This window comes from Heptranchias perlo, chromosome 16, assembly GCF_035084215.1.
Source record: "Heptranchias perlo isolate sHepPer1 chromosome 16, sHepPer1.hap1, whole genome shotgun sequence".
NCBI classification, from domain to species: Eukaryota; Metazoa; Chordata; class Chondrichthyes; order Hexanchiformes; family Hexanchidae; genus Heptranchias; species Heptranchias perlo.
Window position 1 is genome coordinate 46,357,022 of NC_090340.1, and position 17,525 is coordinate 46,374,546.

The 17,525-nt window shown below is 41.0% G+C and overlaps 1 protein-coding gene across 1 annotated transcript in view; it reads right to left on the bottom strand.

Moving 5' to 3' along the window:
- Nucleotides 1-17,525, bottom strand: part of LOC137333349 (early endosome antigen 1) — a 586,801-nt gene that overhangs the window by 177,460 nt on the left and 391,816 nt on the right. Inside the window, exons 18-19 of the mRNA XM_067997503.1 lie at nucleotides 12,287-12,454; nucleotides 3,122-3,301 (exon numbers count right to left, since the gene is read on the bottom strand). Of these exons, the coding sequence (XP_067853604.1) occupies nucleotides 3,122-3,301; nucleotides 12,287-12,454 (348 nt within the window). The remainder of the gene's footprint in view (nucleotides 1-3,121; nucleotides 3,302-12,286; nucleotides 12,455-17,525) is intronic.

Below are 17,525 nucleotides of genomic sequence, written 5' to 3' on the forward strand. Positions count from 1 at the left end.
ACCCAAAATGTTAGCCTTTTTTAAGGGTTTTATTTACCTCACTTGCACTTTCAGGGAATTATGTATTGGAACTGCATCCCCCACCCTTGTGATGCTGCTCATGGACAGTCGGGGAAGGGGATATTAAGATGTGGGAGCGGCAGTGGGACAGTGGTGCATGTGGCCAGAAAGGATTGTGAAGGAAGTTTGTGAGACATGCCGAGACAGTGAAATGGATGGTTTTCATTTGTTTCTGAGGAAAGTTGAGCCAATCAGGATTGTTTGTATGATTCTCATGTATGATGAACCTGCTAGCTAGAAGACTTATATATGGTATTAATCAAGGGTAAAATATGCGGTGAGAAAATTAGCTCAGCTAGTCACATTTGGCTCACTATACGAAACATTTAGCACAGCAAAATATTAGTTTGCCACTCTGGAAGTTGTTAGGGGAGGCTAGAAGTTTCAGGAGTCCAACAGAAAAACAGCTAATGCCTCAAGCATCATAAGTAACCATCTAGCATGCTTCAAGTTAGCTGCACACACCTCAATTTAGTTTCTAACATTTGTAGTATAATTTTAATTGAAAATAATGAACTTTAAAGAGTATTTCTAAAGCCATACAAAATCAGATGAGAATAGCTTGTGATTTTGTTTTGTTATTGCAATATTATACCAGTTAAAATATAATTTTGGCATTTTTCAACAGGGTTATAAACATAGTGAGTACTATTGTTTCTGGCATTGATCCAATCAATAGGCATGACCAACTAAGGCATGAGTGATCTGGATATGAGTACTTTATGAAGTGTATCCATTGGCCAGACAAATACATCCAAATATAAAATCAGAAAGTACAGAAAGTAAATGGTAGGTCAGTCAGAGAAAAGACAGGTTATTGACATTTCAGGTATGTGACCATTCATCAGAACTGAAGGTTGAAAGGTAAACATGCATTTTACTAAGGTTGGAGATGCAACACTTCCTCCCACACCACTGTCCAGGGCTCCAAGCACTCCTTCCATTTGAGACAATGATTTGTGTACTTCCTCTAATCTTGTACACTGCATTAACTGCTCATGGCATAATCTCTTCCACAATGAGGAAACCAAACACAGATGAGGTGACTCCCTCACTGAATATCTCCATTCTGCCCTCAATTGTGACGCTGACTTCTCTGTAGCTAATACATCTACTATATATTACATTTGGTACATGGGGCGTGCGCTTCATCACAAACTTTCATATGAAGCCTCCTCCTCCATTATAATACCTGTACTACCAGTTACACCTGTAGGTGGTACCGTGATAAGAGTTTCAATTTAAAGGGTCACACTTTGCCTGTCACAAATTCACCCACCTGGTATCCACACAGTGTATACTGAGGGTGTATGGTAAAACTTCCAACTATTTTAAAATCCTAAAAACTTTTTTTGATCCTTTTTATACCTTTTACCCCTTCTTAGCCTTCTAGTCCCATTTTCTGTCACCCACTCATCTCTCTCCCTGCCTCTGAATATCTAAAATATTTAACAGTTAATCAGTATTTTTTTTTAGGTAACTGTTGAGACCTGCCTCCTCCCTCCCATGGGTCCTACAACTTTTAAAATTCTTATTTTTAGAAATGAATTTGTTCTGACCTTGGGCCATCTCATTCAGCACCCGATGGTGCATGTTCCCTGAATGACCACCAGTAGCACTGGCAAACTCACAATTATCTTTTGTAAAGTATTGACGCAGTCAAATAAACTGTATGTAATAGTTAACCCCAGCAACACCTCCGATTAAGGTTACCAACCTGCTAGAATTGTCCTTGAGTCTCCAGGAATTAAAGATTAATCTTTGGGACTGCTGCAAGCAACCCAGGAGAATAATTATAGGGGCATTAAAAAAAATTGTGTGTTTTGTTCATTTCCTTTGAACACTTTCATTTATTAGTTATATTACAGATGGGAAAAACGTCTGTTTCATTGGACGGGGTAGTTGGAGGCAGAAGGTCATGTGATGACGTCTTCAGGAATACATCCAACCAGAGTTGGCAACCCTATCCCGATGTGTATGTCAACCTTAGCTCGGAACCACATACCCCCCACTCTGCTACTGGACGCCCCCAACTCACTATGCTTACCATTTCATACTTTCCTAAACCATGATGTTACTTTCTATGCTTCTCAACTTGATCCTGCGTTGTTACACACATTGAATTCCCCAAAGCGCCATTTGTGAGAAGTGCAGGGTAACCATTTCTGACTTTGACTTCTCACTGGAAAGGAATGCTCCCATTCTCCGTGCTAGTGATTTCCCCCACCAAACCCAATGACAGGAGAAAAGATATCAGCCATTTGACCATTCTTTTAATGGTTTTCTGCATTTGCGTTTCGTTTGTCTGCTTCATTTCTTCACTGCTCTGTGGTGTACTCACTTTTTTTTAACTTCCATTGTGGCCCAAGATTGTGGCCCAGGCCTCCACCTCCCAGGAAGATACTTTTCACCTCCCACCCAGTGAGCTAATTTTACCCCCAGGAAATTTCTCACCTGGCACCACCCTGGGTAATTTCTTGCAGTATCAGCTGTGGCTCAGTGGTAGCCCACTTGCGCCTGAGTCAGAAGGCTCTGGGTTCAAGTCCCACTCTAGAGACCTGAGCACAAAATCTAGGCTGACACTCCACTACAGTACAGAGGAAGTGCTACATTGTTAAAGGTGCTGTCTTTTGGATGAGACATTAAACCAAGGGCCCATCTGTCCTCTCAGGTGGATGTAAAAGATCCCATGCCACAATTTCAAAGAAGAGCAGGGGAGTTCTCCCCGGTGTCCTGGCCAATAGTTAGTCCTCAACCAACATCACTAAAACAGATTACCTAGTCGTTATCTCATTGCTTTTTTGGGGATCTTGCTATGTGCAAATTGGCTGCCGTGTTTCCTACATCACAACAGTGAGTACACTTCAAAAGTACTTAATTGGGTGTAAAGCACTTTGGGACATCTTGAGGTCGTGAAGGTGCTATATAAATGCACATTCTTTCTCACCCAGCACTGCCCTTCTCCATCATGCTCCCTCTCGTCTTCCCCTCTCCCCTCCTCTCACCCTCTTCATCTCCCCTCCCCTTCTACCCCTGCCTGTAGCCACTCTGAGCCACTTACTTCAATGTGTATGTTTCCTTTCATCTCATTTAGTTCTTCAGCCATCTGATGCATCGCTTCCTGAGATTGTTCTAGCTGCTCTGTGAGCTTTTGAACTTCTTCCGCTTTGTTTTGCAAATTGGCTTTTAAAGAGCCAGATTCAAAGTCAGTTGCATTCAATTGTTCCTCCATTTTCAGTATCTACAAAAAAAGAATATTTAATTTTAGCCACTTCAAAAATGCCAAAGACACAAAAATGTATATTTCAGATCAATGTGCATAATTTAAGATTTCGATTGAAATGATGACCTTGACAAACTGTTTAATACTTCAAAAAATGTTTGACTATTTTGAACAAAGTGTGTGCGCCTTTATTTAAAATCTACATGGATGGGGTGCTTTTTCTGGATTGTGACTCCGTCCTTTTTTAATTTGATCCATTACTTCATCTTTTTACTTTGTTCTCTTTTCTTCCTTTTTGTCATGCCTCTTCCATTTCGCATGTTGCAACCAACTTAACCCGAGCCTTTCTACTGATACCAATTATGAGAATCATGGTTGACAATATCGTCCTTTTAATTTGTAACAATTTTTAAATGTAAAAATGTGAAAACTAGTCAATTACTCAAATTTATAATACTCTGCTATATCCATTATGGCAAAAGTGTCCCTTGTGTAGTGCTGTACTTCATTCTTTAAAGGAAAGTATTAATAGAATTATAGAGCAAAGAAGGAGGCCAATCGGCCCACAGTGCCTGTGCCGGCCCTTTGAAAGGGCTATCCAATTAGTCCCACTCTCCTGCTTTGTTCCCATAGCCCTACAAATTTTTCCTTTTTAAGTATATATATCCAATTCCCTTTTGAAAGTGCTTTCACCACCCTTTCAGTGAATGCATTCCAGATCATAACAAATAATGTAGGTGTAAATGGAGTAAATTGTTAAATTCTTACCTCTAGATAAATCTCAGTTAATAATTTTTTAATATAAATATTCACATTTAAGGATCTCCTCTGTAGAGCCCTAAATAAACTACATTTCCACAGCTAAACTTTGAAGTGAATGTGATGAGGTAATGTGGGTAACAGGACCCTTCTTTGAGTACAGCTGTTCTGTATCCATTGGAGTCAATGTTTAATCAACACTGATCTGACTTCAGATAAACTAGAGATTGATCACAGGTGATCATTCCGCATCAAAATCCTGGAACTCCCTTCCTAACAGCACTGTGGGAGAACCGTCACCACACGGACTGCAGCGGTTCAAGAAGGCGGCTCACCACCACCTTCTCGAGGGCAATTAGGGATGGGCAATAAATGCCGGCCTTGCCAGCGACGCCCACATCCCGTGAACGAATAAAAAAAATTTTAAAAATCCCAAACTTTAGTAAATATGCACTGAAAATTATAAAAAGGACTGTCTGGCTATAAATGGCAGGAATACACAGGAATATCGAAAAAAGTGACTTTTATGGGAAAAGTAATTCTTTAGCCACTGTAACACCAACAACCTTCAAAATGAAAATAAACATTAGGTGAGTATATCTTATTTAAATTTTTAAATTCTTTTTGAATAGCTTGTAATATCTTCTGCTGCTTTGTGTCAATTAATTCAAAACTAGAAATGTAGCACTTTCAAACCAATATGCATCAGTACAGTTACCGGAGGTGGTAACTGTAAATAAATAAATATAAAATACTGTGTGAAAATATGCAAGTACTTATGTGCAACTCTGCAATAATTATGTCCACAACTAGATATGACAGTGAAAAAATGTTTTAAAAATGCAATTTTATCAACGTATGATACATGATCTGTGTATTAAAATTAGGTAACTTTCTATTGACAGATTTACAAAATATTGGCTGCTAAGCTTTCGAGGATCCAGCACTGGTAGGATTCTTCACAGGGTGGTACTCTGGAGTGATGCCCACTTCAGCCACGGGAGAACAGGATGCAAGATCCAGATCCCTTACAGAAATTTCAGAGGATTCAAAAGAGCTCTGACTGGCAAAATCCTGCAGAACCAAGGAGAAGGACTGCCAGTTTCACATCAGAGTTGCAAACTGATGGACTGGAAAGCCAATCTGATCTCCATCTGTGCCAGCCAATAACATAATATTATGCAAGGTGCCTGGTCAGTGTACATCTGGGACGCTGTTAATGGCATGATGAAATAGGTCCATGCTCTCCTCTAGTAGACTTTGGGATGGTGGGGTTGAAGAGCAGCATTTGTTCAGTGTAGCAATGTGTCCCCTATAGCTTGTACAATGTACCCCAAAGAAAGCCCTGTGGAGGATCAGGTGACAGCTGAAAGGTCTACCCCAGCTTAGTGCTTTACTAAATGCTTAGTGTGGGCTCTCATACCTTCAGACAGCTCAATATTCATTTATTCAAATAGGTGAGCTGCCTTTGGAGGCATGACAAGTAATATTAATGAGATCTGAGGCCCAATTTTGAGCTGGCCTCGGGCCTCCCGGTACGGGCGTGCATTGTTGGTGCATTGCTGCTTTCGCGCCCAAATCTAGGTGCTGACAAATTAACACCTCATTGTTCCATGAACAACTTTGGACTAATCATGCACTGGAAATGCAGAGGGACTGTTACAGCCAGTAGAGTAATTTAATTTATGCAGTTCAAATGCAACTGAGGAGTATGGAGACAGGACTTTATTCATGTGAATTAACAACTGAGCACTTTGCTATTAGCAAGCCAATTAAGGAAGATGCTATGAATAGTGATTTCCAACCACTTGTACTGTATGAAGAGGCTGTTTAAAAAAACATTGCATTTCACACTTGCCAGATCGTTCAGACTCTGAGGATATATTTCCCTTGTGGAGTAGAAAGCAATGTGTGGTGGTTGCCATCTAAGTGAGATTTTATTTTTCTTTGACACTGGTGGCTTCTATGTTGCACTGCAATTTTTTGTTCACTGTGCTCCTTATTTTCTCCTTGACACTTGCATGAGGTCATTAATTTATTTACACAATCCTGTAGGTTTTGTAATACTGTGCGGACTTTCGATGATGCTTACCTCGTTGCAAAGTGTTAGGACTGCTGCTCCAGAGAGGCAGTTCACAAATGACTTGACCTTGTCTCATATTGTATTATAATATTTAATTTTGCTCCCAGCATGTTGCTGAGGACACAATGGGAGAGAACTGAGTTCGCCTGGGCGGGATATCTAGCACCAACAACACATAAATAGCTGCTGGTGCCTCGAGAAGAAAGGACCATTGCTCACCTGACGAAGGAGAAAGCCTCCGAAAGCTTGTGATTTTCAAATAAAACAGTTGGACTATAACCTGGTGTTGTAAGATTCCTTACATTACAGAGGGGCATTCCTATATACAATAAAATATCAGATTTTAATTAGCCTTGTGCACACTTTTTGCACAGGCCTGTGCCTGAATATACTTGGAGCAGGTGCCCAATGCACATCAATGCCATGAGCACAGTCCTCGTATTATGAGCCCCTAGGTCATGGTCCAGGCTTCTTTGCATTGAATTGCTTTTCAGGTGGTATTATCATGCATGTCAATGGCTGATAACCAGGAAGTAATGTGATGTCTTTATTGTGTGGCATTCCATGGTGCCTGTGCTATTTGCGGGAGAAAAAGCAATGGGTGAATGGATCTTTGGTGACTTTGGGTATCCTCTTCAATTATGGCTGTGGAGCTCACTGGAGAAACCACTGAACACCAAAGGTGTGCCCTGGCCTGCACGCATCAGCAACTGTTGGTCGTTCTCAGCAGCAATTGCCATCTTTAAGGAAAGTTTGCACTTTAGCTTAGTTACAATGAAACAATATAGGCAAAGGTTCAACGGTCCTGCCTAATGTTTTAAATGGTATCTTCTAGAGGGTGCGGTAGTTCCCAACTTAGTTTTGTCTAATAGTCGATTGACCCACAAGACATGTTTGCAGAAGTGAGCAGCATACTTACCTTCACCTTGCTCCTGATACCAGCACACTTTTTCCTCATGTACAGCCATCTGTGAAGGCCCTGGGTGACAGCAATGACTATTGATGATCTCCTGCCATGCAATCGACCTGCGCTTTTACTGGATAGTGGTGGCATTCAGCCCCAAACAAGGCTCATTTGGTGCATCTCCTATAGCAGTACCTCCAACTTTACAGCATCAAAGGGAGCAGTGTTGCCCATGTATCTTAACTGACAATGTGAACGATTAACCCATTTTTCTGCCATCATCACAATGTCTCCATTAATGGTGAGCTACAATTTGCTAAGAGTCCCACCAGCCTCCCATCACAAAATTTGGCGTGGCATGGCCTATGCCGTCAGCTGCTGGTTCAGGTGAGCCTGTACCATGGTCCAACAAAAACTCATTTTACTTAACTCACAAAACTGGGGCTAATTTTTGCCACCACCACAACTTCCTGTTTAATAGCAAACTGCACCGCTTTAAGACCCGTTGCCTCACCAGATTTTGCATTCCCTAGCGAACTGTGCTACAGACTATGCTGTGTGGGCAGACTTTTCATGTGGCTTACTTAAATTAGGAAGAGCAACTCCCATTGAAAAATGTGGCGTTGCCTACCCTTCGAACTGCTGGTGCAGGCCATGCTACATCAACCCCATTTTTGCAATTCTCACAAATGGGTGCTGAAGTTTTTTTATAAGCAAAATCCAGTTGCAGCCACATATATAAAATTTCAGATGTGTCAAACTAGCAAAATAGAAAAGATTATTTGTAGCTTCTAATTCATTCAGTTTCCTCCTATTATGACATTGCTGCTGTACCCTTAAAGCAGATAAATATTGATCAAATCTTACGGCCCTGCACCAAACACATTAATCAGATCCTGTTGATTTTTTAATCACTGCAGACTTTTAATAATTGTATATTCAGAAGGTTCAACATCTCCTCAGGAAATCAAATGCCCAGATGATGAATTATGATCCCATAAAATGGTAATAATTACCCACCGTACAGATGTAAATATGCATAAATCTATTATGACAAAAAAAATCACAACTACACATGGTGTGATACAATATTATCTACTGACTTTGTAAATGATTAAATGCACAAAATTATTTTTTAAAACATCTGACATGAAAAGCTATAAATGACATTTTGTGCTCTGTCTAATATAAGCCTTGGAAACATTGAAACAGGAGCAAGTCATTCGAGGCAATGAGCCTGCTCTACCATGTCTGTTCTCCATGACAACTCTATCTTTTTCATCGTAATTCCCTACCAAATGTTATGTTTCGATCAGGTAGAGAGAAACTATAACCAATTTTAAAAATAATGAATGGAAATACTGAAAACCTAGGTATGAATTACAAGACCATAATTGTAATAGTCACAACTGTGGAAGGAATTCTCAAATGGTTTATAAGTACCTGAATTCCAGGATTATGTTACTTCTGTTAACTTCCTCACTTGCATTTATTATTTTATACATTTATATGCTTTGAAGATAGTTTTCCAGTATGTTTACTTTTTTTAAAAAAGGCCTCTTGCTACTTTTTGATTCACACCAGTATCTGTGCATAGTGTGAATCACAGGGGCACGTGAGTACTCTGCTCCTTTCTGAAATTATTATTGAAAATCTAAGAGAACTTTTAATTTTGTAGTAAATTACATAAAGTTTCAGTATATAGTGTATATTATAATAAACAGTATCTCATCTGAATTGAGTGTTAATGTATTGTGAATACATGTGCAACATTGCAATGTTTCCCCACATATGCAGTGATGCTTTGCTTGATCTATTGGATCAAAAATTTTTTTATTCGTTCATGGGATGTGGCTGTCGATGGCAAGGCCAGCATTTATTGCCCATCCCTAATTAGTACTTTACATCCAAGTATTCCAACTATGTGACCATTTTTACTGGGAAATCTGGTTTACAATGAGCAGAGTATTGAAGCAATATTTAGCTGTCATCTGGAGAAAATTGTAATGTTACAAGCTGCCTCTTTCTACAAGTAAACTGTATAGAGTTCTATACCTTGCAGCACTTTAGTTTGTGAGTAAACTATTGTGGCCCAGCATTTCTAAATTAGGTCTTTAAGTTCCCTATAAAATCTTGTCAATTTTTGAATATCTAATGCTGCTATGTTAATCACATACTAGAGGATCCCCCGTGAAGAAGTGATAATCATAAGTATACATACCTTACAGTTAAAATACCAGGTACGACAGAAAAGTGTAAAAAACAAATTAGGACACTGAAGTATGACAAACACAAAGTGCATGCTAGATGCAAGATTTTTTGTATATATTACTAGTGAACCTCTTGTGACATTGCTCATGCTGGTGGTTGGGTTGTGGGTGGGATAAGGTAGATCTGGAGGAATCCAACCTCTGCTGCAGCTGATAAATTAGGAGTGTCTTTGGGGCTGCAGATGGTGGCTGAAGTGAGGCACTGAGCCTGGAGATCCCATTTTTTGAGTGAGGGTGTGGGGCACTGGTGGGGGGAGGGATCTGGCCACAGGCAGCCAGATCATAGGTACCTTTGGGGCTACAGGTCCTGGCTGGAGGATGGCCCTGTTTCAAGTGGCGGCTACAAGGTGCTGGTCAGGGAAAGGGTGCAGTGATGATGGGAAGCGATTGTTCCACGGGACGAAAAGTAATATGAGGAGATGGCTTTCTAGTGCATAACACCACAGTGACACATACCTTGTAAATTTTGGGAGCCACAAGCACTAAAAATATATATAATGCAAGCTAATCAACAAAGTGAAATGGGAGAGTGTTATATTACTGGAAGTGTTACATAAGTGGAAGTACACGTAAAGATAGGACTGCTAATATATGATAGATAAATATATGATGATCTGTTAACTAAGTCTAAAAAAAGTCACACGTGTTGAAATACAGCAAATGCACACAGAAATCTAGATGCCTAATCACAAAAGCATGAAAAATTGCTTTTTTTTCTCAAGGAAGATAAGTATTTCACACTAAACTGGTTATCTTCATATTTTTCTGGATTTAAATCTAGTTTTCTGAATTGATAGAATAATGTTCTGCCAGGCTTTATAAACCTGTCCCCGTACTGTTATCAATTCTGTTTTAGAGTCTATGGACCAAAAATTAGGACTTTTTAGATGACAAACAATCAGACTTTATGAAATCTTAAAAGTACATGCTATACACCATTCTATATTTTCTGTCACCCCAATCCATCAGTGAAACTTACAGGACAAACTGGACACAAACCAACCTATATCAACAGCTTCAATTTAAGAAAATATATATTTTTCTTAATTCATCTGTGCAAAAATATTTACATCATATAGGTATGAAATAATGTGCTTTCATGTATCCCCTTAATCCTGCTAATCCAATTTAATTAAGCTAGGGAGTACTACACACTGTAACCCGATTAACCCTTTCTGGCTTAATTTTTTTTTGTTACTCTTGATTGGAACTCACAGTAGATCTAAATACAAAAAGAGTAAATCAATTAACAAAACTATATAATGCAGGCAATAAAACGTAGAACAGCCATAGCATTACTGTTTTTTGGTCAGTTGGCTGAAATCTTTGTGCAGAATTTCCATTTGTCGGTCATGGAATGCACTCTCTGTCACCATAGGGCCTTATCCAAATCCAGACAATGTTAGATATGGGGCAGTAGAGTCAAGGCGTATAGAGCTACAAGTATGTGCAGTGTTACTGCTGGAGTTTAATGAAACAAAACCGTTGGTTACTAGTAGTAATAACCAGTGATTTTGGCTAGTTTCTGCTGCTTGTCCTGCTAACATCACGCAAACCATTAAGGCACTGGCTTGCAGGGTTATTCTGAGCCAACTGGGAAGAATCGCGGTCCTTGTAACAGAGGTGCTCCTCCAGTGAGCAAGGCTGGTCAACCATTAACAGTGTCCTGGATTATTGTGGACCTGCCTGTTTCAAATATCAGATTATCGAGTCCATCATAGAGGGTTGAAGTGGTTCTGAAATTCACCTAATAGGTGTTTCTCCATGGAGGGATATTGACTTCAAAGAGACTCTGCTTGCTTCTCTCAAAGAGGACAGTTACTCATTTACCATTACTGTGAATATGGGTGAGCTCCAGACTTCAAATAATGGTGCACCAGCATCAGTGGATTGGAATTTAATGTATTCAGATTCAGAAAGAAAGTAGAATGCACCTAGTTAAAAGGTTATTATTTCATAGTCAAATTGACCGTCACAATTTAATTCACTAGGTTAGCTGTTTTGAGTGAAGTATAATGCTTGATGTCTTATCTCAAGTTAACAAAAAAGGAAATACTTAATTCTTGATGCTGAGAATAATCAGTCTCCATACTTTCTTCACCATCAACTCACTGAGAATTTAACATTATTATTCTGCTCCTGTAGCTGTATTCTACAAAAAGTAACATCAAACACTTCACAGTACAGAATGCAGACAGAATTTTATTACCCAAGTACCCGGAGGCCGCATAGAATGGACTACTGAGCAAGTTTCAGGATAACAGTAAATTGATTTTGAGGAACAAAGAAATGGTACACAAGTCAATCTAAATTACAAGTGTCTTGGCTTAGACATAACAATTGGAAGTAAAGTGTTCACAGTCTGTTAAGGTGGCATTCTCTCAAGAGAGAAAAAAGTTCAGGTAGACCACATTTTTCTACCTTTAGACACTACAAAAAGCCTTAATAATTTTCCATTTCATTTTATAATTAATCCATGTATTTTGGAATGAAGGTCCTGTAAAAACTCTGATAATATTGTCATTTCGAGAACTAACTGCCTACAATGCTTTCAATTACTAACTAATCATAATTTGCTAATTTTATAAAGTTACATTAGATCAGCAGAAGTTATATGCTATGCAGAACGATAAATGTGCTTTAATCAAACTGGAACAAATGGTAATATAAAACTATTACTTCATAAATGTGAATAAATGTTTTATGACATTTTGCTGTGTTTTGAACTAAACAAGAGCTAGTTACCGTTGCTGCAATTCTCCCGTCAAAATGCTTAAGGTGATACTTATAATTTTTTTTGCAGTTTTACTTTGATAAACAGCGTTTCATGCCAGAATACTGCATTCAGGGGAATGTAACCATCAAAATGTGGAGAAAAATCAGCGGGTCCAGCTAAACCTGAATTAGTAAATATTTACATACACCATTGTTAATTATTCTTTAAATGTACTGCTATGTATTGTACCATTACAGCAAAGTGGAGTTACCTTGGTCTGGAGCTCTAAGACTGTGCTTTGTAGGGCTTGAGTCTCAGTCTGCAGTTGGTAGATTGTCTCCTCCTTATGTTCAGAAATCCTTTCAGCTGAATCCTGAGCAATATGAATAGATGAAAGTTCTGCATTCAACTGTCTTATTGTACCTTGACATTGATCCACCTACAACAGGGATAATAAGTCATGCTATAACATGGGATTGATAATTTGTTTCAATGATACAAAGGGAAACATTGAATGTTAAAAATAATGAAAATATTTGAGTCTAAACAAACCAAAATACTTAAAGTGAAAATGTTAAAAAGTAAGATGTATTCATCATTCTAACAGTTATAAAGAATATTTCTGTGCACCAGTCAATTATTAATGGGGAAAATAACAAATTTGTTACTATGTTTTATTCTTTAAAGCAGCTAGTTAGATGCAGCCAAAGAACTGATGTAACTTCATGAGGTTTTCCTCCATGAGATCATGGATTGGTGGAGTGCCACAGTCCACATTTCCCATTCACAATGTCACTGGAGTGGAATCTCATGAGAGGTCTCCACAAAATGCTTGTTCCAGATTTCCTTCAAATATCGTTTTTAGAACGTAAAGTGCTATCAAGGGGCAGCTAAAGGGTGCTGGGAAGTGTGCAGATAACTCCTGATCTATGTGTTATTCAGAAAAGTAATTGGGTGGAAGCAGATTCAGGTGTTGTAAAAGAAAAGGCCCCAAATACAGAATATTAGAATGTAGGCATTTTGAGCCATTTTGCTGTGGGATGACAGCTTAGATATTTGACTTGCACTTTTCTTATTAGAATTTTGAATCATGTCAGTGGTGAACACTCAGGCCATTAAAAATTTAAAACATTTAGATTCTTCCTCTAAATGTCCATTCCATTTGTAAATATTTAGCCATTTACTTTTTTTTAAAAAGCAGTAGTCATTTTGGGTGGATTTTCCTCTTGATACCTGCTGGTTTAATGGTGATAATGGAGTGGTTGGGGTTGAATAATTATGATGGATCCCCACCAATGTACCGTGCAAGCTGATTTTATGGTGTCACCTCCACTCAAATATTCAAAGGAAGCAGTAATGATAGTGTGACAGTATGGGTATAAATTTGTGTGTGTTTCGCATGTTTTCTGAATCCCAAACAGGTGCCACAAAGTCGAACTCTGCAGCATGATGTTCCACACTGGAATGCCGCCGCCATATTGGTTTGGGTGCTCGCGAGGTGACCCTGGCAGCTGCCTGAAACAAACGCAGGTCATCATTTAAATATGCTAATAAGGGTTTTGCGCCTAAATCGGGACCCTTTTGTGAAATTGGTGTCCGTGTGTGCCTGAAACATCACTTTGTTAACCCTCCCAGCAAATCACGGCAGGAACAGTTGGCATGTAGCTTTCACATGTGCGACTGTGTGTTTAAAATCTCCACGGGGTCTCAACAGTATCATCAGACTCTGACTTTTTCATTTCAATGAGGCCCTCGCTTGCTTAGGGTGAGGGCGTCACACCCTGGCCAAAACACACCTATAAAAATCATGTGTGGCGCAAAGTGGCCATAGCTCCAATTTTAACCTTCTGCACGCTCCGTTCTTGTCGAGCGGGGAGGGTTAAAACCGGGTCTTCTAAGTCTAAAGTCCAAAATTGTAATCCCTTATTTCCACGAGAATATCTTTTCATTTCCTGTATCTTAAGCTACATCTTCAAATGTCGACATTTCACATGTCCTCCTCACTAACATCTGGGGACTTATGCCAAAATTGGGAGAGCTGTCCCACAGACTAGTCAAGCAACAACCTGATATAGCTATACTCACAGAATCATACCTTTCAGCCAACGTCCTAGAATCTTCCATCACCATCCCTGGGTACGTCCTGTCCCACCGGCAGGACAGACCCACAAGAGGTGGCGATACTGTGATATACAGTCAGGAGGGAGTGGCCATGGGAGTCCTCAACATTGACTCCAGACCCCATGAAATCTCATGGCATCAGGTCAAACATGGACAACAAAACCTCCTGTTGATTACCACCTACTGCCCTCCCTCAGCTGATGAATCAGTCCTCCTCCATGTTGAGCACCACTTGGAGGAAGCACTGAGGGTAGCAAGGGCACAGAATGTATTTTGGGTGGGGGACTTCAATGTCCATCACCAAGAGTGATTCGGTAGCACCACGATTGACCGAGCTGGCCGAGTCCTGAAGCACACAGCTGCCAGACTGGGCCTACGGCAGGCGGTGAGCGAACCAACACGAGGGAAAAACCTACTTGACCTTGTCCTCACCAATCTACCTGTCGCAGAGGCATCTGTCCAGTACAGTCTTGGTAGGAGTGACCACCGCACAGTTCTCGTGGAGACGAAGTCCTGTCTTTGCACTGAGGACACCATCCAACGTGTTGTGTGGCACTACCACCGTGATAAATGGGATCGATTCAGAACAGATCTACCAGCTCAAAACTGGGCATCCATGAGGTGCTGTGGGCCATCAGCAGCAGCAGATTTGTATTCCAGCACAATCTGTAACCTAATGGCCTGGCATATTCCTCACTCTACCATTATCAACAAGACAGGGGATCAACAGGAGTGAGGAAGAGCATGCCAGGAGCAGCACCAGGCGTACCTAAAAATGAGGTGCTAAGCTGGTGAAGCTACAACACAGGACTACAAGCATGCTAAACAGTGGAAGCAACATGCTATAGACAGAGCTAAGCAATTCCACAACCAACGGATCAGATCAAAGCTCTGCAGTCCTGCTACATCCAGTCGTGAATGGTGGTGGACAATTAAACAACTAACGGGAGGAGGAGGCTCTGTAAACAGCCCCATCCTCAATGATGGCAGAGTCCAGCACGTGAGTGCAAAAGACAAGGCTAAAGCGTTTGCAAACATCTTCAGCCAGAAGTGCCGAATGGATGATCCATCTCGGCCTCCTCCCGATATCCCCACCATCACAGAAGCCAGTCTTCAGCCAATTCGATTCACTCCACGTAATATCAAGAAACAGCTGAGAGCGCTGGATACAACAAAGGCTATGGGCCCCGACAACATCCCAGCTGTAGTACTGAAGACTTGTGCTCCAGAACTAGCCGTGCCTCTAGCCAAACTGTTCCAGTACAGCTACAACACTGGTATCTACACGACAATGTGGATAATTGCCCAGGTATGTCCTGTCCACAAAAAGCAGGACGAATCCAATCCGGCCAATTATCGCCCCATCAGTCTACTCTCAATCATCAGCAAAGTGATGGAAGGTGTCCTCGACAGTGCTATCAAGCGACACTTACTCACCAATAACCTGCTCACCAATGCTCAGTTTGGGTTCCGCCAGGACCACTCGGCTCCAGACCTCGTTACAGCCTTGATCCAAACACGGACAAAAGAGCTGAATTCCACAGGTGAGGTGAGAGTAACTGCCCTTGACATCAAGGCAGCATTTGACCGAGTGTGGCACCAAGGAGCCCTAGTAGAATTGAAGTCACTGGGAATCAGGGGAAAAACTCTCCAGTGGCTTGGGTCATACCTAGCACAAAGGAAGATGGTAGTGGTTGTTGGAAGCCAATCATCTCAGCCCCAGGACTTTGCTGCAGGAGTTCCTCAGGGCAGTGTCCTCGGCCCAACCATCTTCAGCTGCTTCATCAATGATCTTCCCTCCATCATAAGGTCAGAAATGGGGATGTTCGCTGATGATTGCACAATGTTCAGTTCCATTCGCAACCCCTCAGATAATGAAGCAGCCCATGCCCACTTGCAGCCGGACCTGGACAACATCCAGGCTTGGGCTCATAAGTGGCAAGTAACATTCGCGCCGGCAAGTGCCAGGCAATGACCATCTCCAACAAGAGAGAATCTAATCACCTCCCCTTGACATTCAACGGCATTACCATCGCCGAATCCCCCACCATCAACATCCTGGGGGTCATCTTGACCAGAAACTTAACTGGACCAGCTACATGAATACTGTGGCTGCAAGAGCAGGTCAGAGGCTGGGTATTCTGCGGCGAGTGACTCACCTCCAGACTCCCCAAAGCCTTTCCACCATCTACAAGGCACAAGTCAAGAGTGTGATGGAATACTCTCCACTTGCCTGGATGAGTGCAGCTCCAACAACACTCAAGAAGCTCGACACCATCCAGGACAAAGCAGCCGCTTGATTGCACCACCACCGGCCCATAGTGGCTGCAGTGTGTACCATCTACAAGATGTATTCGCCAAGGCTTCTTCGACAGCACCTTCCAAACCCATGAGCTCTACCACCTAGAAGGACAAGGGCAGCAGGCACATGGGAACAACATCACCTGCACTTTCCCCTCCAAGTCACACACCATCCCAACTTGGAAATATATCGCTGTTCCTTCATCGTCGCCGGGTCAAAATCCTGGAACTCCCTACCTAACAGGACTGTGGGAGTACCTTCAGCAAACGGACTGCAGTGGTTCAAGAAGGCGGCTCACCACCACCTTCTCAAGGGCAATTAGGGATGGGCAATAAATGGTGGCCTTGCCAGCGACGCCCACATCCCATGAACGAATACAAAAACATGAAGTGGTGAAACTTAAGCAAATTAATTAAAACAATCAGTTAATGGGGATTCTGTTCAGGTTTGTTAACCAATGCAGTTCAGTTCCTCAGTTTTCAATTAAGTACAGCACTGAAGAAGAACCATTGCCTCATTTACCAGAGGTCTGATCAGTATTACTGCAATCTGTGAGAATCTGTGGGCTATTTGCCTACTCGCGTAACTAAAGGATAGATATGTTAAAGTGAAAGACCATGAGCTGAGAACAACAATCAAATATAGCTTAGAATATAACAACAGTGACCTCCTCTGTGGTTTCACGATGGCGTGTTCTGTATTCTTGCAGCTGTCTCTCTAAGCTGTGGATTGCCTTATCACTGGTCACTCTCTCTGCTTCTGCTGATTTAAGCTGTTGACTCAGATGTTCAATCTGCATCTCATATTGAAAAATCTATTGTGAAAGTTAAGAAAGAGAGAAAATTTATCATCTCAGAGGCACTTTCTCTCTAATGGAAAAGACATCTTTAAAAATTAGGACACAGTGTCCTTAATGGATTCAGATACTAGTGAAGCAGAAGCATCAACAATGAAGCCTAAAATGTATGTTGTTCTTTGCAGTTCTAAGAAAAGAAATAATGATAGTCCTGCTGCTTTTTAAAATAAGGTACTTCTACATTCAATAGAAAGAATTACTGCATGTGGTCTACGAACATTTTCCAGTCCT